The sequence below is a fragment of the Ambystoma mexicanum genome, chromosome 14 (genome assembly GCF_040938575.1).
Source record: "Ambystoma mexicanum isolate Mex_15411 chromosome 14, UKY_AmexF1_1, whole genome shotgun sequence".
NCBI classification, from domain to species: domain Eukaryota; kingdom Metazoa; phylum Chordata; class Amphibia; order Caudata; family Ambystomatidae; genus Ambystoma; species Ambystoma mexicanum.
The window spans coordinates 112,454,928-112,477,203 of NC_090940.1; the positions used below are offsets into that span (position 1 = coordinate 112,454,928).

General features: G+C 42.1%; 1 protein-coding gene across 5 annotated transcripts in view; it reads right to left on the minus strand.

Moving 5' to 3' along the window:
- Positions 1–22,276, minus strand: part of TTBK2 (tau tubulin kinase 2) — a 1,138,589-nt gene that overhangs the window by 606,725 nt on the left and 509,588 nt on the right. For all 5 annotated transcript variants that reach the window (XM_069638663.1, XM_069638662.1, XM_069638661.1 and 2 more), the window contains exon 8: positions 2,598–2,663. In XM_069638663.1, coding sequence (XP_069494764.1) covers positions 2,598–2,663 — 66 coding nt within the window. The remainder of the gene's footprint in view (positions 1–2,597; positions 2,664–22,276) is intronic.

Sequence of the window (22,276 nt, forward strand, 5' to 3'; positions counted from 1 at the left end):
GGTGCGTTGAGCTTAGTCTTCCTCAACTGCCCAGTCCGACTGATGACATCGGGTGGAATGGTGGAGGAGTTAGTGATTGTTGCTTTGGAGGCTTCGGAGGCAAGGCCATCATAAGTAGCAAGGTTTGGTTGCTGTATAGGAGCGCTGGAAAAAAAAAAAGGAAAAGAGAACCTTGCTGCGTGCCGGAACGTGACAACCCAGCATGTGTTTCTTCTTCCGTGATGTTACTTTAGCAGAACACTTCTATGGGATCTGTTCATTTGCTGGAATAAATAGGGTCGGACCAAATATGTTGGCATTGGTGATGCTTTGCCAATATTTTTGTGAAAAAAAAAAAAGAAAAATGAAGAGGCAGCGCACGGTAGTACTGTGGCTCGAGAGGGACGGTGCCATTTACTATGGCCCATGTGAAAAGTTTCATATGTTGGCGCTGATGAAGGGGGCCGTGCTCCTTCCAGTGAACTAATTTTGGTGGACAGATACCCGGCAGGAGAGTGCACCATGGGATCCGCAAATTCAAGAAAGGGGGGATTCCTGGCAGAGGAGTATACCAGTTAATCCATAAAACCTATGAAAGAAAGACACAGTGAAAGATACATTGTTTAACAAAGTAAAAGACATATTCCTGGCAGTGGAGTATACCAGGAAACCATCACTGGAAAAGCAATTAAAAAGAGACATGTTTAATCCTGTCAACATTGAAGTAGTTGTGAAAAATTGTCAATTTTTCTATTTGTTAAAGTTGAATAGACTTCTTTGTTATTCACCAAACAGTATTTTGGGAAAAGACATTTTCTACCATTTCTAAGGAATCGCTATTTGGGAAAAGTCACTGTTTTCCATCCTTAAAGTGCTTTATGAAAGAAACTTTTCAGCTACTCTTAAAAATGTATACTTTAGAGAACACTTTGGTTATCCTACCTGAAATAATCCAGGGGAAGGGAAACCCTCCTGGATTCAAGGATAATTTTTTGAATTTGCATGCTTGTTTTTTCTATTATATAAAATTCAGAACATTTACTTTGCACCTTTTGATTGTTTAAGTGTGAGGGTCAGCTATAGTTTGGACACAAAGACTTTTTTTATGACGAGACTGATCTTTAGTTTCCTAGGTAGGTAAACTATTTTTGAAAGGGATAGAAAGGCATGTATCCAACTCGTTTGAGTTAATAAAATGCCTGATGTTGAAAACAGTTGTGTCCGACTCATTTCTAACTTCTCACACTACCCTACAGTCTGCACTCAGTGTCATGTATTATGAAAATGCAGCCCATTACTAAATTAGGTTTAGTCATCCAAAGTTAGCTGACTTAACAAAACACTACCTTCATTGTACTTGGCATCAAGCTGAACTCTAATGGCCGTCAACTGCTAACACAAATAAATGTTTATACTTCTCATTAGGTTACCCGTCTCCGATATGGAGATAAAGCGGGTGACGATAAGTGCCGACTGTGTAATACTCACTCGGAAACTTTGAAGCATTTAACACTATTGCCCCAATCTGAGAACTTTAAGAACACTACACCTGTATAAATGAATGAACGTAAACTTCTGAACCGATGCAGAGGTATGCTGGGAGTCATTATATGGGGGGCAAGTGTCAGACCGATTTATGCGCTTGTAAAATATCTAGAAGCTATCTTCAAAAAATGTAAAGAGCTTGATGATGCACATTTAATTGGCTATTAGTTTTCAACTAAGGAGAGACTAGTGATGATTCGGCTCTTCCTTGATTTGTGATGCTAATGAACGCTCACATTTCTTTGACGATTGTCTCTCTAAAGTGATAGTCTTCCCTCCCCTCTCCAATGCTCTGTACCTCTTTTTATCCCTTTTACCATTTTCTTTTATTTGACTTTGGGAGTAAGGATTTTTTCCTGTGAAGACTGGCACAAGTTTGTAATAAACTTAATGCTAAATAAAAAAATCAAAAAATACTTCTCATTAGAACCCTCAATGATATTGAATTCCTTTTGTAAATTCTCATGTTCTGGCTATTTGAATTGGCCGTAGTATACTGTAGAAGGATTGTGACTATTCCAACAGGCAAAGTAATGCTGGAACAAAATACCAGCTAAAAGTGAAGAAACAGTAAGCACATTTATAATGCTAGGTCCACCTAGGAGAGCTTTGGAATAGAGTGCCTTTCTTCAAAGCAACACTTCAGCAAAGAGGCTAGTTACATTTTACGTAAGCCAACCTAGCCTCTTATAATGGGTGGTATACGTTGACTCAACTTGATGCTTTTGTGAAAGCGGGCGAAAGATCACAATGCTTTCTGAAAAGTTGCTATAGATATGGGAACGTCTTTGAAGATTGGTTGGTGCTCCGACACTGATGACTATAAAACACATTCTATCATAATTTACAACGCAACAAATTGAGATACTTTAAATGTTAAGTGAGTATGAGGCAAGGTTCATGTAGGAATGCACAGTCTAGCACATATTCACACACCATTATTTTGTGGCTGTTTGCCTTCCATCATAGTAAAAGAGGATTGCCCTATGTGGCACATGTGCTTTCAAATGATTAAGCTTAACTAACCATGGGACATAAATAACAAGATTTGTGCGAAGGAAAAAAGTACTCACCCGATTCCTGTGAGCATTTACCGATGCATAGCGTACTGTTCCCCGAAACCCAGCTACTGCTCGTGGCTGCAACAGAAACACAGTAACTTAGCTTAAAACTGGTATGTTATTTACAGTGTCAAAATATGGAAATTCCAGATAAAGCGGGAAACAAATTGCTTAATCAAATACCATAAAGACATGGTTATAGCACACAAAATTATAGCTCAATTTTGCATTAAGGCATTTGATTCACTCCAGTTTAAAACGGATGTTTTTAATGAGGTCCTGGTTGAAAATGTTACCCATAAACTAACTGTCCCAACATCTCAATTGACCCATCAGAGTCTAATAAAAACATCCTTACAACTGTCTTCCTTAAAAGATTAAAAATCAACAAATATAGTTTTTCATTAGAACATCCCTAATAAGGAAGGCTTCTTGTACATATTCACAAAGATAAAAAATGAAATTCTCTATTGCAGTTCATTATAAAAAATGAGTGCCTTCTGGTAGGTTCTAATTTTCGCCTTTCGGAAATGGAGCCTAAACAACTTCTTTAGCTGTGCAAGGTAACTCCCACAAACAAGTAGTAAATGCCCCAAGACTTCCTCTGCTCCCATGCCAGTTCCATTTTGTAAACTCTGTCCCCCTTTCCCAGGTATTACAAGCCTTCAAAGGGAGAACATTAAGTCTAATCATTAAGATACATCTCCTACATTCATGGGAGTTCATATTACTAACTTCACTTCCGACTTCAGAATACAATCGGATGGCCTTATACAGTGCAATGTAAGAGAACGTAAACACCTTAGCCCTGTCATTTTCTTCATCGAAAGAAATTGCCTTCCTCGTCAATTCATTTTTTATTTTTAAAAATATCTGTGCAGCCAGTTCCTGCACTCCTTGACCTCACTTGTTTAAGAGAGTACAACCTTTGTGATAAATACAATTGTTCTTTCATAACGCGATTAATATCAGAGATTGGTTTCCAAGCGCAGGATAGGAATTTGATCCTGTGTTGCGGTGCATTGTCTTGTTTCCAAGACAAATGCGCTGGCCTTGAGCCATCTGCCTTCACCAAAATATTGACTCCAAGAATGAATCTCTCCCAGTGCATTCTGTATAATGAGGTTCCTCAGGCCCAACACACGTGTCTTTAAATAGAAAAGTTACCATTCTAGGCTTGGCTAAAATGGCTATGTACCCCCAAATCTCATTCACATAAAGGAGCATTGTCTCTAATTTAGCCTTATATACTTCAAGGAATTTATTCAAACAACGGCCCCCATATTTATAATAAAACATCAGGCCTGCCACCCTCTACTTAAATTGTGCAGCTACTACTTTGTGAGGCCCAATTTCTAAACTTATCAAAGGTGAGCCCCAAATAGCAGAAATACCTCACCTCTTCAATCATTTTGTCATTTAGACTCCAGCAATAGTTTTTGCTTTCCCCCAAAGACCATAGTTACCGTTTTCCCCATGTTAAGTTTTAAGCCATTAATTAGAAAATTATTATCAGTGTATTCCATGCTTCTCTGAAAGCTCTCTCCTGTCCAGGGATAAGATCTAATAATACAGTACCACAAATAGTAGGGATCCCTAGGACACTTTCTGAAGTATTGCAGTGATATTCTAGACCTGCTTTGCTGAGGGCAAAAATTGGAGAGAAAAAGAATAGTTAGAACTGGGGCCAGTGAGCATTCTTGTTTAACCCTCTTATTAGTTCTACAATTCTGTGTAAAACGTCCCTTAGAAGAAGCATAAACTGCTGCATAAGTATCAGAATAACTGAGAGCTTCCAATTTCCTCCATAGGATGTTCCGGTCTATGGAATCGAAAGCCTTTTCAATGTCCAAGAATGCCACACACAGCTTACCCCCTTCTAGCCTCGCAGTATTTCTCAATTAAAACATTCAAAATAAAACATTGATCTAGGGTGGAAAATCCTTTGCTAAACCTTCCTTGAGTGACACTTAATACACTGTTACTCTCTGCTCACTCCTCAAGCCTATACATTATTAAAAGTGTATTAGTCGTATCTAAAAGGGATATTGGATGGTAGCAATTGGGGTCAGCAGTCAAACCCTTCAAGATGGGGATAATTAGATTTCCCGCCCCCCCTTCCAGAATTGGATACAACTGCAACTAATGAAATTGTATTCAAAAGCAGAGTAAGAATGGGAGTCCACCATACCCAACAGCATTTGTACACATCCAAGCAAAAACCGTCGGGCCAACAGCTTTGCCCAGTGATGGTTTTAATAGAAAGGGCAACATCCCCCCTTGGAGAAGATGATATCCCCTCCCCAACTATTAGCTGTTCCATCTTCTTTTAATTCATGGTGGACAAAAAGGCTTTTGGAAAATGTTTGACCCAATGATGGAATTACCCCCTCCTCCCCCGCATCATCAAAACCTTTAAACACCAATTTCCAAAACCCATGTTTATTTAAAACTGCCTCCTCTAGCATACATATCCCATCATTTTACGATATCCAATCTTTTCTTGTCCTTCAAAAGTGTTATACTATAGTTTCAACCCTCTCATCCACCCCCTTCTTACAATATTATTTGAGACTTAAATGTTCTACAGTCCTTATCAAACCATGGGCAGTGTGTTTGCATCCTCAACCGGGTTGCCCCTTATTAGCCCGAGGGGCTGGACAACTGCCTCGGATGTCCTCCATCAGGGATTGGATCTATACAGGAACTTCTTTCCCCTGGTATTCATCATCTTGAAGACCCACAACTTTAGCCTTGATAGCTTCGAGGTCATAATTCTCAAAAAGGTTTTCTGCATTCCTGGACGTCCAATGTGACTGCGTTGGTCGGGGGGTGGAAGCTAACCTTGTAGGTAGATTTACTCCAAAGGTAAGGGGGAAGTGGTCACGGTCGGGGCATTCGATTACCTTAAAATCCCCTTTCCTCTAAAAAGAATAGCAATCTACCAACTATAATCTATTATAGATGAGCTGCCGCCCCTCTCAAATGTACAGCTTGGAGGTTTGTCCCCTTTACATCTACTATTGAGCTCCCTAAAACAGGGATCAGTCATAAAGGAGTCCAGCGCCACCTCCTTACAATCATCTATGATCATGTCTTTGGTTTTAAACAATCCAGGGGGTGGGGGGATTACATATACTTTCTCTTAAAGGTCTCTTCTCATGCCCCCCTTAAACATTTCTAAGCGTGGCTTTAAAATCTCCTGTAATTAGAAGAGTAAGGCTCCGCCTAGAATTGGAAATGGCCGCAGTCAATTTGTTTAAAACTTCTACATAGTATAAACCACTCCTCCTGATCCTTTGCACCTTTTAAAACAACTGCCACAACATCTTTGGACCCCACTTTTACTCTCTGTGGCTTAAGATGGGGGGAGATTCTTATCAAAATGGAGATACCCCTGGTGGGCCTTGCCCGGGGCGCCATCTCAGCATAATTAGAATAGTTGTTGTAGCCATCAAGAGAAAGCTCACCCTGGGACCATGTCTCTTGTAGAAAAACTATATCATAGGTTTCTAAAAAGGATATCAAATCCCCAACCTGTAGCTTCCCTTTAATTCCTGCCACATTCCAGGATACTAATTTTATCTGGGAGGTATTTCCTTTATGTCTCCATACTAGAGACTCAGAGGCGGGATAAAAGCCATGCAACCATAAACTGATTCTGGAGCGTGCAGCGGGCTATGCATCTCTATGCCCTTCTGCCACAGACCTGACCATAGCTTTCAGGGTATTATTGTGGGTTTCCTTATCATTACCCTCCTCCTGAGAGTGCAAATATCCCTTAAATACCTTATCAAACAATAGGGAATCATGCTAGGTATCAAGTAAATGGCAAGACTTCCCTTTGCTATCCAGATACTCTTTAATGAATGATTATATGAGCCTGCATCCTGTTTTAACACTTCAATTGCCACTCCTGTTGTATTCTGCTGGGTTCTTCAGGAGGTCAATGATTCCACCCTTACACGCTTACTAAGTGGCCATCCTCCAATTTCTCCTTGCATCCATGCATCTATGCATCCATCCATCCATCCTCCCCCCTTCTGGTTATGGGTACACGTCAAGGGTACCTCTTCATTCTTATTATGACCAATGGATTCCTAACATCTGAGCTGCCTCTCAGGTCCTTCCTCCTTTGATGTATTTTTGCAGTTGGCTCTTCCCTTTGGGTAGGCTTGCTTGGGCAGCCTCCCTGACAACCTCTTCCTCATTTCACAATCCATAACAGCTACAGTATTGGTATTGCTGGGCAGGACTGGGAACCACCTGGCAGAGATATATATGCTGGGCTTGCCTCGGATGATTCTAAACATCTTCCTTGTGCTAACCACAAGCCAGGCTGAATAACGGAACTTCCAATAATAGCACTAGGGGCCGCCTCCTTCTCAGACACATTTATCGAAAAGACATTGCAAGCATTTTCAGAAGGGAATGCAACTTGTGTAATTTCACGGGTAAAATGTATGCTTGCAGTGTGTGTGTCTTGTGTGTTTGATCACTACTGAAATTGACAAAACTGCCTTAATTTACATGCCTGTTATACTTGGCTAACCAAGCAGTAAGGACTACTATAGCTGTTGCATCCACCATTTTGAGCAGCTTGCTTAGATTCGATTAGGCATTGCTCTTATTCTCTTCAGACTGACTTGATTGCATATTTGTGCACCCGCCGTGTCCGCTCTGATTATATCTCAGTATTTCACAGCTCTCCTATTATAACGTAGCTCTACACATGTCAGTAGTTCTTTGAAACTACATGTCACGGCTTCCCCAGCCTTCTTCAGCACGTCGGCGGCGTGCAAGCGCGCTTCAAGAGGCCGGTTAGCTCCTGGGAGTTCCAGGGGCATGCTGTTTTCTTACAGGTAGTTTTTCTTCTTTTCTCACCAGCCCCATTAAATTAGGCTATAAAGTATCGGTACATCTTTTCCTTGCCTAGTCAGGATTCAAGTTGTATGGGCTTACTCCCCCTGTACCCGGCGCACTCGAAATTACTAACAGCCCAGGAGGACAGCACCATGAGGCACATGATAGTGAGCACCTCCCACTCCCAGCAGATAGGCCGGGTGAGCCCTCAGGACCGCTCACTCCGCTTTTCCCTTCTTAACACCAGATTCCTCCCGTTACATGGAGTAGAAATCGAGTATCTCCTGTCCCAGGAGGCACCTAAATTGTTGTTGATCAGCGAATCTTGGCTCAATGAGTCCATTCCCTCAGATGCTACTCTGGCATCCTCCTCACAGTATAATTTACTGCGGATTGGTCAGCAGGGAAAAAGGGTGGAGGGGTTGCTATATTCTGTAACAGACTTCTGGATTGTCCCGAGATTCCTTGTGTGGTGCCTGGCATCTGAGCATTTAGGGATAAAAGTTAAAATCAACTATAAGGTATCTCCCACTTTACTTGCATTGTACCAACCACCTAGAGCTATGCCCTCATTTGAGGACCAATTCATCAGTCTTTTAAATAAACTCACTAAAGCCAGTTCCCCAGTCATTGTTCTAGGAGATTTCAACCTTTGGGCAGATGACCCCTTAGACAAACCAGCTTCATCTGTTAGTGGCTTTAGGTTTTATAGGGTATTCACAAGCGGTGAGTAAACCAACACACATCGGGGGACACACTCTTGATTGGATCCTTTTACACAGCTTTTCGGTCTCTGATGTTTCAGTTCAGACATGTCCATGGCCTGACCACTTTCTTGTGTCCTCACTGGTTCATACTCCTGCTTCTCCTCTGAGGATCAATACCACCCCGAATTTCACCATGACCCCAAGAAACCTTAAAAAGGTTGTTCCTGAGAATGTATTGCCCATTCTTAAAACCAAGCTTATGGGCCTTGAAAAATTTGACAAGGCTTCTGATCTGGCCCTCTGTCTTGTGGACACCTTGAATAATGCTGTCACTTGTCTTGCCGCGCTCCAAACCAGAACAATTAAACTAGCATCCACCAAGAATCCTTGGTTTGGTTTAACCAAGATATTCTGGATTGGAACCTTCTAAAAGGGTTGCAGAAAGTAACAGGCGTAAATCCCCTTCGCCATCCACACTAGCCCTGTACAAATAAGCCGCACAACAATTAAAGGCAGGCATTACGGCTGCTAAAACTACTACCTTCAACAAAAGGATCTCCCAGTCTAAGTCTAGCTCGAAGGAGCTTTTCACAATCCTGAAAGAATTCGAAGGCAAGACAGTCACTGGACCAACCCCCACTAAAGAGTCAAAGTGGTGGCAGACAATCCACAATTAATTTAAGCAAAAATAATTCTCCATCAGGTGACTATCTACACTGACAGGGAGGCCATTCCACTTATGAGGGTGGACAGTTCCATTGCCGGGTCTAATTTTAGGCCCACCCCAGTTCTTAAAACTACAGAGTTCACCTTCTCCCCTTTGCTCGGAAAATGACGTTTCTCAAATCCAAGTTCTTTGAAACCAACCACCTGTTATGGGGGGGGATTTGTCCCTCAAGGGTGTTTAATCAACTATCAATTAAAAAAAAAATATTCTTTAATCAACTTTTCAATACATTTATACAAATTCATATAAATACAAAAATTGCTTTAAAATTACAACTTAAAAAGTTACAGTTTTTACATATTTACATTGGTACAATTTACATTAAAGAAAAAATAAATATAAAAAAACAAATATAAATCAGTGAAAAACCATCGAGGGGCAAATAAAATATAAGCAATTCTACATCTCACTTATACAGTATGATGTGCTGAGCTGTTCAGAAAGGCTTGCCGACGTGTGAATAGCCGCTAGTTATCTTAGCATTATCAAAATGGTTTTCCATCTTGTAGCTTTAGCGATAACAAATAATTAACAACTGCTATTCTTACTTTAGTTGATTGAGTATTGTAAACATAGTACCAAAACTGTTCAATAGACAAAGAGCTATAAACGTCAAAGTGCGATTTGAAATATTCAATTCTTTTATCTAGCAGCATCGGACAGAACGCAATTAGATGTGACAAGGTTTCAGATGCTTTAACGTCTTTGCAAAAACGACAAAAATCCTCTTCTAGAGGAACCAGTCTCCATTTAGCCAGTACACTTTTGGTGTGCCATATATTCATCCTGAATCTAAAAAACAGATCTCTGAATTTGGCTCCCGGGAACATTATAACATAAGTTTCCGGTGTCAATTTTTTTAAATGATGGTGTGCTCTTTTGCATGCTTTGTGTTTTGGCATTGGTCATACGTGTTAATCCAATCCCATATAATAATTTTGTATTTCACTCCGTCATGGTTTGTTAACAGTTCGTCTGAGACCTCTGCATTTTGTAAAAAGGCGTTGACCTTCTCCCGCCATATAACCATTGCCCAATGAGTTGCCGTTTTCATGTAAGAGGACAATACATGTAGAATAGTATTCTCATGCTGGCTCATCATACACTTACGATACAGACTACATAATCTCCACATGTTCATGGTATACAGAGAAGAGTCCCATTTCATATCGTATCAGACAACTAGGGACCGCTTTAGGTACCTTTAATACATTTTTCCAGAAAGCGCCTTCCAATCTAGACCAGGACATCTCATCTTTCCACGACCTAGTCTTCGCACCATATATCACAGTGGGGACAGCCTTTTGGCAATAATAAGTAAGTATTGGCTTTAATGAAAACAGGCCATATGTGTGATTAATTATGGAGGCCTGTGAAGTGGCGATTCTGATTTTAGTTCTTAATTCGTCATGATATGGGGCCTCAGAAGCCAAAACATTCACACTTAATCCTAAATATTTATATTGTACAAGATTATCAAGGGGCTGGGACAGTAACGACCAACCTTGATGAAATGTCCTGGTTTTGTTATTGGGTACAATCTTCAGGGTCTTGGTTTTTGCCACATTTATGCTTAAGTTATTGTCAATGACATACTTGCCTAGTTGGTCAAGCAACGCTTGCAGACCCCTGGGCGTTTTAGCCAGTAACACCAGGTCATCAGCATAAAACAACCAGGGGACTGCATTGAGTCCCAGACGTGGTGCGTCAGATATTACTTCCTTAAACTCATTCACCACATCAGATATGAAGTAATTAAACAAGGTGGATGCCAAAAGGCAACCTTGTTTTAAACCTTTATAGGTGTTAATGGATCTTGATACTCTTCCGTCCATTGATAATCTTACTTGAATCGAAGTATTAGAGTGGAATTCGATTATCCAGTGCTGTAATTACACAGGGCAGGAACTTTTTGACAATTTACTAAATAGTAATTTCCTTGATATAGAATCAAAGGCAGTCTCAAAGTCGATAAATGCCATAAAGACTGCTTGTTTTACTTGCAGCTCATGCTGTTTGATGGCATGTAACACCTGAAGATTAACTGTGGTGCCTAGGCCTGCTACAAATCCCGTTTGGAATGGATCATTGATGCCTGCTTCATTGGTCCATTTGTTGAAGTCTTTCAATACCAATCGCGCAAAAATCTTCCCCGGGGCATCAAGTAAGGCGACTGGTCTGTAACTGCGCGGATCTAGTCTGTTCCCTTTTTTGTATATAGGGACTATAAATTACTTTTGCCAGGAGTGAGGTATTTTCTTACTACGCATAACTTGTTCAAATATTGTTCGCAAAATGGAGGCACATGCTTCTGGATTATTTCTCAGCATGGCATTAGACAAGCCATCAGGCCCTGGCACCCTAGATGTGTTAAGTTTTTTGATGTTTATCACAATATCTAGCTCATCAAATGCCAGCTGACCATTCTTGTTAACATTCACACCCAGTAGCGGACTCGTCCAATGAACTTCAGCATATAGGGATTCGTAATATTTAATCCACACTTCTGGCACTAGGTTGATCTGTTTTATCTATTGTTTGCCACCATATACTGTTTTCATTAAGCCCTACACTAAGGCAGAGCTTTTGGAGGTTATGGAATACAACATGATTTGAGCATCTTTTAAGATCATAGCCGCCGCCTTGCACCATTTTATCCAATTTTTATATCTGTTTTTACATCTTGAGATCTCTTGTATTTTATCAGGGCTATCCTGCTGCATCAAAGCCTGTATATCCTTTTTTAGCTTAGCTTTCTGATATCGAACCTCTTCATCATACATATGCAAATGCGACTGCTGTACCCCAGGCTTTGATTGCCCTTTGTTTTTAAATAACTAAAATGGCAACATATTCTCCATCTAGATAATAAATGTTTGGTTCTAGGATGTCTTGAGGGTATGAAATAGCCAAGAGTAAATCATTTTGAGCAGATGGAGTCCATCTAAATCGATTGCCTTTCGAAGAGATTGATAGTGCATTATCGTACCGTTGATGTCTCTTTTTTGAAAGCGTCTTAGGCCATGCCCAATTTAGGTGAAGATGTTATGGTCGCTCTGTGCCTGATCTATGACTTTAAATGAGGTAACCCTCGAAAATAGCCCACTATCAATGTAAATATAGTCAATTTTGGAGGCCAAGCGACCTTGCCGCCAATTTGCCTGTGGTGGAGTATCGCCTGGTACCACACCATTGATCAGATTAAATCCTCTCTCTTTCATCAGGCTATTCCATTGCTGCACAGTCTCCTTCATCTTCCCGCATTTCCTGTCCAAACAGTTCATATTCAAATCGCCAGCTATGATAGTATGATTTACGTCAGGAGTTTTGTCAATCACGTTTAGACAGACGTTTAGGTCTCTAAAAAAGCGACTGTCCTGGATACTAAGATGGTTCCAATACAAATTCAAACATGCCATCATCCTATCTTCTGATATAATTCGCACCAACTGAATAAAACTGTTTGGGGAAAGCCATGGTTCAATTTTCAGGCCGCTTGAAAGTTTAACTGCTATTATGAGTCCGGCCTTTGGTCTAACCCTGGTTCGATTAATTGACGGCACCAACGATACTTGGTCGTTTTCCCAAGACAGAGGCGAGTTAAGCCACACTTTTCGTAACATAATGATGTCATACTGAGCCAAGAGGGATACCAAGGACGTTATTAAATGCACATGGCCTTGAGTGTTCCAAGAGGCTAAATGTATTGTCTGGTTGGTTTCAGTGATATTCAGTTAACAGCTATTCATCCCATTCCCCACAGCAGGATACGATACAGATCTTACTCAGTTGTCATTACCTGTCGAACACAACACTGTTAAGGGACTTTTCGTTTCTACAGCAGTTTGTAACGTTCTTTGTTGCAGATTAGGGTAGCTGTTCGTTGCATTCGATACTTCATTTGGATTTAGCAGAATAAAGCCTAGCTGATATATTTCAGCTTTCGCTTGCCAAATTGCATATTTGACTAAGGCCGACAACATCCAAATCTTCACCACTGATCGATCATAATCGTTGATGAATTCAATTTGTGTTAGATCATCAGATTTAGTGCCCTATAAATCCGGAATGTTGTTTAGTATATTCAGTACCGAAGATCGATTTGAATCATAAGCCAAATTGACCACCACGACACTGTAGAATTAGACTTACATAAGTTGAATCGTTGCATTTGTTATGCCGATTCTTCGGATTGACCTTCGTTTCATTTTTCTTACCCTGAGCTGTAGGAGGACCACTTGTAAACGAGGACCCTACTCCATAGTTCATATTATTCTGACATGTGTGTGACTCATATGTGTTAGGCTTGTTTATCCATGTTGACTTACCATTAAGAGCCCTTTCATTGGTGGTATTTGATTTGGCACTTGGTTGGAATAGTGACATAAATAGGCCCATTAATTTTTGGATTTCCTCGCGCCTGCTTTCCAAGGTCATGAATGAGGGATCTTCAACCTGCTACGTTGGATCTCCCCCTGAGCATTTATTCGCGACCACCTGTGAGGCAGGGTATGTTTTTAACGTCGCACCTGTTTTTTCTATTTTCGCCACTTCTTCAACTAAGTTGTCCAGAGGGTGATACCCAAGATCCGTTTCCACTGATATTATGGGCTCTTTTTGTGCCAGGTTTTTCATTGGAGAGGCAGCCTTGCTTTTAGATATTGCAGTGTATTTACGCACAATGGCTGCACTCATCTCTTCAGTTTGTTTGTCAGGCAAGGACAACAGTTTGACAAATTGCCTGGAGTTTTTGCTCCTTTGCATTTTCGTTATTTTCTGATTTTTAGACTTCTTTGTCAATGAGGGCTCAGTAGTAAGTTTTTTGTTTTTATTTTTGGCACTGAAGATGTTATACATTGAATTACTTGGTACAGAAGGCAGAATCCCTGGCATTTGATTTGCTGCAATTCCTGCCAGACTCATCACATCATGCTCGATTATCTCATTTTCACCACCCTCTTAAAATACACACCCTTGACTTACATTCTTTTCATCCACACACTGTTTTTTTCTTTCCTTTCATATCTGTCTTATTCATTTCCTCCTTCTGCTGTGACATTTTTTTGTCCGTAGAGTTCACATTCAGGTTTCTTGAACATGTCGAGCCAGTCATCTTATGTTGCACACTTATATTGGCAGCCGTCAAGGATTTACTCACAGATGTTTGCATTACCTTACTTTCCAATAATTCTCTTAGTAGAAAGTTCTGGTCGGTTATCCGTGAGTCTAGAGTTTCATACAGTTTCGCCAATGAAAATAAAGCCGTGTTCATAGCTTGCAGTGTTATTTCCGTGGCCAACATGTGTGGTACTAGTGAACTCGGTGATAGAGCATTGTTATGCTTTTGCTGTTGTGGGTAGGGCTGTGTAAAAGAGATGGACAACACTGACGATTCCAAAGAGGAATCAGGAAACATTACCGGTGATTGCGATAAATGTTCCTTGTCCAAAGGTTCACTTAATTGATTGTCTATTTGTAGCGTGGAGTGGCGTAACATTGATTGTCTGTGGTGCAACTTCTCGCATTTCTGCGTCACCAAAAGGGAGACTCGTCAGGTCTACAGTTTTAGTCGATTGGAATTGTGCAGGTTCTGTACGTATCAGAACATCAATTGTTTTGGATTTTATAGGCAAAGCATAATCGCCCAACAGATCAGGTTCAGTGAATACTGCTAACAATGAATCTGATGGGGTACATAGATCAACTGGTAAAGACCCCGGTGTGATGTTAACCGCAGCCGTTACAGACGGCAGCACCATATCACAAGGAGAACTCACTATTTTGTCGGTCTCGCTCGCAGTCGTCTGCTTTACTGTAGGTGGGCACTCAGAATAGAATTTCCAGATGTGGCTAGTGTGCGACATTGTCCTGCCAGGGGTAGGAGCTCGTAGAGGTACGCCCTGCATGCCCCGTTTAGGTGTAGTATGGAAGTCATAAGGGCAGTTAGTTAACGGTTCAACCGGGTGCATACTGATTCTCAGAGTATACAATTTAACCATCAGAATTGTATTATCAATGCTATTATAACAGTGGTTTTTACTTGGTAACAAATGGCACTAGTAGTATGCACTAATTAATATGGCTTACCCTCCAGACCCTCAAGCACAATCAGCACAATCAGCCCTTACGAAATGCCCTTGCTCGAAATGCATGCGCGCGAATGCGTGTGCGCTGGGCTGAAGTAAGGATTGCTGGGAAGGGGAGGAGGAGCCCGCACAGTCACTAAAAAAACAAACAAAATAAAATAGTGTTCAAGCAGTTGTTTTGAAGCGCTGAAGCGCTAAGTCTTTGTATATAGATGCGGTTGCATTCCCACAATTGAAATGGTACCATGATCGCTGTAACAGAAGAAAAGAATTCCCAGTTCAGATTGTGTCTCACAGTTAGGCAGAGGTTCCTCAGCACAATCAGCCCTTACGAAATGCCCTTGCTCAAAATGTGCACATTTGTGGTTTGATTAAGAATATTCAGACATCCTAGTCCCTTGGGTTACCAAGTTGGTGAACTTATCGTTCACCAAAGGTCAAGTACCTCCGTTTTTGAAGGAGGCCTGGATTACGCCACTTCTTAAGAAGAGTAGCTTAGATCCACTCAAAGCTGGGAACTATTGTCCCATCACTAATGTTCCCTTCTTGCTTAAAGTGTTGGACCGAGCAGCCTCGGTACAATTCCAGAACTGCATCGAGACAAACCTCGGCCCACACCAGTCTGGCTTTTGAGCCACACATGGCAGGCACAGCGACCGCCCTTCTCGATATAAAATCCAACCTCTCTCTTATTGTGGATGACGGTCATCCTGCCCTGCTTATGTTATTGGACCTCTCCCCAGCCTATGATCTCGTGGGTCATTCCCCCTATCAACAGGCTACGAGAGGTGGCAGGATGTTCCAATGAGGCTTCTCGGTGGGTGGCATCCTTCTTGGGACCAGCAATGCAAGGGTCACGGTGGCCAACGCAAGTTCCACTCTTGCATCTCGCCGACGGTTCAACATTTATATCCCGCCCTTCCTGATACTTCAATGACCTGGGTGTGCAATATGCTAAAGACACCCAGGTTGTCCTGGAGCTCTCAGCCATTTACAAACAGGACACAGCAATCATTAATATGGTCTATGGCACCATCCAGGCATGGATGGCAACCAATGAGTTGGTTCTGAACAAAGACAAGACCGAGCTCTTGATAGCTGCGACAGAGCCTCGGCTGAAATAAATTATCTGCAGCCTTCCAAAAGATTTAGCCTGTTCCATCATTCCAGTAGTGAAAAATGTGAAAACCCTAGGAGTTATGCTCGACACCGAGCTCACCATGAAACCCCATGTTGCCCTAGTTCGGGCATCCTGCAGCTATATTAATAAACTCCTTAGCCACATCCGCTCATTCCTGACTCTTTGGAATATGTCCCTTCTTGCATCAGCACTGTTGAATTCACACCTGGGCTACTGCAACAGTTTGTTTCTGGGTACTTCCCAGGCAAACATGGCAGCACTCCAGGGCCGTGAAATGTCTAACCAGACGAGTTCACATCACTCATGCAGGAGGGAGCTTCATTGGCTCTTAGTGAAACATTGTGTAACACACAAGGCGCTAACACCGAGTCACAAATACCTGCATTTGCAGGCCCCCCCTCCTATCTTGTGAACACACCAGGGCATATCAAGCCGGCCGTTCACTTCAATCTGCCGATCAGGCCAGTTTCCAACAGCCTAAATTCAGACTAAGGGTTTGGCGGTACCTCATTTAATGTACAGGCGGCCTTGGCATGGAACGCACTCCCTCCCGACCTGAGAAAGTAGGTTTCTCTGTCGGATTTCAAGAAAAAAGTTTTGACTCATCTCTTTAACTATGCATAAATAGACCTTTCTCCATGTTCTTCTTCTGATTCAGCTTTGTCTTGTTTTGTGTGCGCCCTGAGACCTACGGGTGTGTGGCGCATTATACAAATTAAAATAAATAAAATAAATAAGGAGGGAGAGAAGTGCACACCAGTCCAGAGATGGGGTGGACAATCCTCAGACAATGCTTTTCAGAATATCTGTAAATGGAGCGCTCGAAAACTTCCAATTTTTATCCGTCAGAAGGCTCTGATAATGGCACAGTTAGAGGTTCTTTGGGCTCAAGATTAACAGTACCTTGTGCTCTAACCCCCTCCTTCTTGGCACAGGAGTTAGATACTAACCCCTCCGATTTCGACGTCCCCGTAGGAGAAATAGATAAAGGATGATTCTTGTGAACCATTGCCAGTAGTTCAAAATTTGACAGATCTCGCCAGCTTGCCATTCTTGCTCAGTGGGTCACGGTTCTTGTAGTGCCACCTGGCTCTTCAAATTTGATACTAGACTGCTTCAGTCTAGACCCTCCCCACCACCAAAGGCATTTCCAGGGTGGGTAGAACCCTTCTCCACCTCCTGGAGCAAGGGGGTTTTACTAATTTCTACCCCATCACGTCCAGTTTTTGCCACCATACTAAACCTGCGACTCTCCCTCGTTAACCAGAATTCAAGCAGTCGAGGTGGAATACAAAGTCTCGATCCTTCCCATCCACATTGCACCCATATCCATTCTCGTTAAGACTGCATACATGAAGGGCCAGCTGACAGGGTCGATTGCCTTTTCGGCATCCAGTGCAAGATTAAGGGCCTCCTTCCGTGTAACTACTGGTGATGTAAGTTAAGTGTCTGCCTAAGGTTATCCGAGCCTTGTCTATTCTGCAAAAACCATCCTTGGTCTGGACAAATCCGCTTTGGACGGACGAGTTCTAGTCTGGATGTCAGGATTCTCGCGAATAATATGGGATCCACGTTGAGCAGCGATATTGGTCTATAGGCCGACAATCTGATTGTTACTTGGCTTGGGAATCACAGTTATCGAGGCAGCCATGAAGGAAGGAAGGAAGGAGGGATTTACCTCCCCTGGGTCTTTGATAGTATTACATACTTTAGCTATATGGGGTGGCCAAAGATGTCCTAAAATTATTTAAAGAAGCCTGAAGTAAAACCATCTTCATCCGGTGACTTCCCTGGTTTGATGGGCCCAATAGCCTTTAATAGTAATCTCAACATCCAGCCTATCCCTTTCTAAGGCCGTCAAAGACGGCAATGGAAGCCTTCACAAGTAACCCTTAAATGCAGCTCTGTCCGTTTTGCCTTCATCGCTATATACATTTTCAGAAAATTCTGCAAATCTTCCGAGAATCCCTTCCGGAGTTACTTAAAATCTCCTCCCGTCATCCCTAATCTGGGCTCTCTCCTATCGGCCTTCCTCTCACATATCATATTGGCTGGAGGATGAGACCCATCACTGGGACGAAATTACCAGACAATGCTATGCATTAAACAGTAATTTGGGGCATGGTAGACCATGACCATTTAGTGTCAAGGGTAATGCACACAACCGTAGAACATTTAGCAAACTGCTTGAACTCAGACCTCCAAGAATAGTAAATGGCAAGCATGGACAGACAATGACCTGCATATCTCAAGAATTTAGAAAATCTGTCACGGCTTGGCAATCCGGCCCAAAAGGATCAGCATGGTTAAACGCGGATTGTAAAGTGGCAAAAAAGGCACTCTTACAGGCAACTAAGATCCCAAAATAGTTCCCAGGCACATATCATTGGATCAAGGGCATTTTACAAGAGCAAGCTAAAATCTAGCAAATTAGAGCAAGCAGTACTTGCCTGGCACAAATTAGAGAGAGCTGCCTTGTCGGGCAACACAAGAGACTACTAGAAGGTAATTGCAGATGGTGTGTGCACTGAGCAAGCGCCAGCAAAAGATCACGCCGAACAGGTGGGTGAGGTAAGGTGATCAAGTATTTCTCGGTACTACATGAAAATCGCAACCTCGAGAAGGCTGACAGCACCAGAGGCACAGTGATCTCCCATAACATCCTTAATGTGGGCCCAAGGCTGATGGTATCAATGGACGAGGTCGCGAAGGCCCTTGCTGGATCTGCAAATGGTAGAGCGGCAGGACCGGATTCCATTCCTATAGAAATCTTTAAACATGAGAAAGTGATATGGGTACCGATTGCTACTTTGATATTTAACATAATGCTGAACCTGAAGATTTTTCCAAATGTATGGAAGGAAGCGATCATTGCTCCAATTTTCGAAAAAAGTGAGACTGAATCAATCCACCATGCTACCGTCCAATTTCCTTTATTGATACTTCAGCTAAGTGGTTTGGGTGATTATTGCATCAAAAGACTATGGCCTAGGTCACTGAGAACCGGGTCCTCTCGGAGTACGAATATAATGTTCGAGAGGGTATCGGAACAGTTGACCAGATAGTCGATCTAGGATTGGTTCTGGACAAATATGTTTGTGTCCGTAAGGGCACAAACTACCTAGCTTTCATGGACCTCTCGACTGCCTTTGATTGTGTGGACCATGGTAAGCTTTGGAGCACACTGCACTTGATGGTAACTCCGGGTGAGCGGCTAAACATCTTGTTTCAAATGCATACTAATCTGACGGCAAAAGTAAGACTTGGAAACTAAGGCCAAGAAACAGGCATTTAAGATCTCTGGCAGTGTGTGACAGGGCTGTGTCCTGGCCTCACTCCTTTTCAATCTCTATATAATTTATTACTGAATGTTTTAGCTGACTTGGTAATTGATGTCCCAAGGATAACCAACCAAAGGGTGTGTGCATTTTTTGTATGCGGATGCTGCAGTCCTGATGGCCAGGACAAAACATCCTTCAGATATTGATAAACAGATTCAATGATTTTATGAAAGAGGCCTGACAATTAACGCAGGGAAATCGAAGGTTATGTGCCCTGGCAACAACAAACCACGAGGAAATGGCATAATAGCAGCAGGGAAAAGTCTTCAATGGGTCAAATTTAGGGGGACGATCTCCAGTGATTCGGGCTGCAGAGTAAAATTGGGTGGCGTGCCCATGGATCACACCCTTTGAATCTCTAAGGCAAAAATCAGTACCGTTGCTGACATATGGTGCGACTCCGTGGGGTCATCATCAAACAAAAACAAAAAAATGAAAATGTGTTCCTTAGCCTTAGGAAAATCATGGGCTTGCCACAAGGATTTCCAGCATGCCTGCTGCCCAAAGAACTTGAATTACCCTAGATGGAAGACCTTGTGGCAATACAACCTTTGATTTACTGGTTAGATTTATGGGAGAGTCCACAACTGTCAATACCCAGAGCCCTGGTGAGGGATCTTATGGTCACAAATTCCTGTGCTACCTCGTCTTGGTAGAAATATATAAAATCATCTTTACAAGAGCTTGGTTTTGGGCACTTGTTTAGCGACGAACTGCGGGCAGGTAACAGGTAAGGAAGAGCTAACAAATGTTCTCTCCTTATAGAGCAAGAATAAGGAGCAAAAGTGAATAGCAGAAACAGAGCGTACAATTTTACTATTGAAATATTGCCCCCAAAACTTTAAGGCCAACCTACATCCAATGGTTCACCACCCCGCGGAAAAGGCCAGCGATTATGGTCTTTAGACAAAATCTTTTGTTCACTGGGCAAAGGGCATTTTTCTCATCAATAAATTGTACTGAGAGGAGCTTGCTTTGCTGTCACAGTGATAGAAATGACCTGCTGCACTTCCTGTTCTTCTGTCCTATTTTAGTAAAACCAAGGAAAGATTTTATAATTACGGCATTAAGAGCATCCAAGCTCTGACACATACAAACAGCACTTAGGTTTTTATTGTCAGCTCCGGACTTGCTGACAGCCCATAATGTATACTTCTACATTGAGCAAGCTCTTATGTTACGTAAGCAATTTTTATGTTTTAATGAATTATTTTAGTCTATTTTTATAGATTGCAAGATTTTGATTGTATTTAAATTTTACTGCTATATTATTCTTACTGTGTTCTTTGATGGGAATTTTCCTTTCCGAATAAAGATTTTAACTTACTACTATACTTTTTCAGAAAATTCTGCAAATATTCTGAGAAACCCCTCTGGAGTCGCTTAAAATCACCCCCCTCATCCCTAATCTGGTCTACTCTCCCATTGGCCTTCCTCTTGCATATCTTATTGGCTAGGAGTGTTCCCACCCGGTCTCCCTTTTCATAGTACTTTAGTACATCTCTTCCTTAGGACTGCACCCATAAAGAGCAAATGCAATTCCTGCTTTTTCTCTTGCATGGAACTCATGATGGCCTCTGTATCCTCCCCTTCCTCTACTAACTTGGATCTCCCTTTTTTATTTGCGCCTTTTGCAATGATGAGTCCCCTGACCGTTGACATCTCATGGCATCCTCGCCAGCATCATTCACCTCTAACTAACTCCTAATTTCTTTTTCCAAGAATTCCCAGAAGACCAAGTCTCGAAGCAGAACATCATTACATTGCCAACGAGAGCATGCCTTCCATTGTATCCTAATTTCGCCGATTTCCATATGGCTGTTAACATATCATGGTCCGACGAAGCAATTGTTTCCACCACCAGGAGACCTAGATACTTCTGTTGCTCTTGAGGCACTAAAAGGAGGTTTATCCTTGTATATGGGCAGTGAGGAGGGGGTGGGGGGAGGGGAGGGGGAGGATAAAACGTGTCCCCTCTGTTGCAACAAGGAATGTGGAGACTGACCAGGTGGTGCAATAGTGGTTGCTATAGACTTATTTATCCCTAACTATAAGTGGGGTTTCCTTACCTAAATTAAAGCAACTTGGGTGCTCGTCAGGAAGTCCGTTTGAGTTAAACACAAATGCACCTTCCAGGTCACAAAGGCTCCTACACTTTCCCCATCGTAAAAAACAAATACCATAAAGTCAAAAGAAAGTTCCAAGTTCTTCATAAACCCAACAGAAAACAGCTGATTACATAAAGTTCTTGTGGTGGTTGGAGAATGAATCCCTTCTCCTAGTCGGTTCCCCATATCTTTCACCGTTCTTAAGATTTGTTACTCCTTTATAGAGGTTTTCACAATCTCTTGGGTTTTCTTTACAACTCTCGGTCGACCCCATTGCGACAATTAAGCCGTTCCCTGAAGTCACTTCTGACTGTCCAGCACCACACTCCCATGGAACTAGGCTGGGGACTGCATCACAAATTGGTTGACGCCTTTCTCTCTTTCTTTATATTTGACAGTCTCCAAGGGACGTTTGAAATCGAAAGAAAATGACACAGTTAACGGGTTTCTTCTTATCTCGGAGGAATGTAAGACTAAGGTCATGAGCTGAAAAGAGTGGACTCTTGGCAGGATCTGGGCTGGACCAATTAGCAATGAGTAAATGTGGTATTGACAGAAGATGATTGGGTTCGGGTCAATGGGCCAGCCCTAGAAAATGTGGGGGTGTGTACCTCTTAGATGGATTTCTGAACCCTGACCTGCTAGGCAGAGGTTCAGAAGGCCAGCCTAGTTTCTTGGAACATGGTAACCTTTTGGACAAGCCAGACCAATCAAGGTA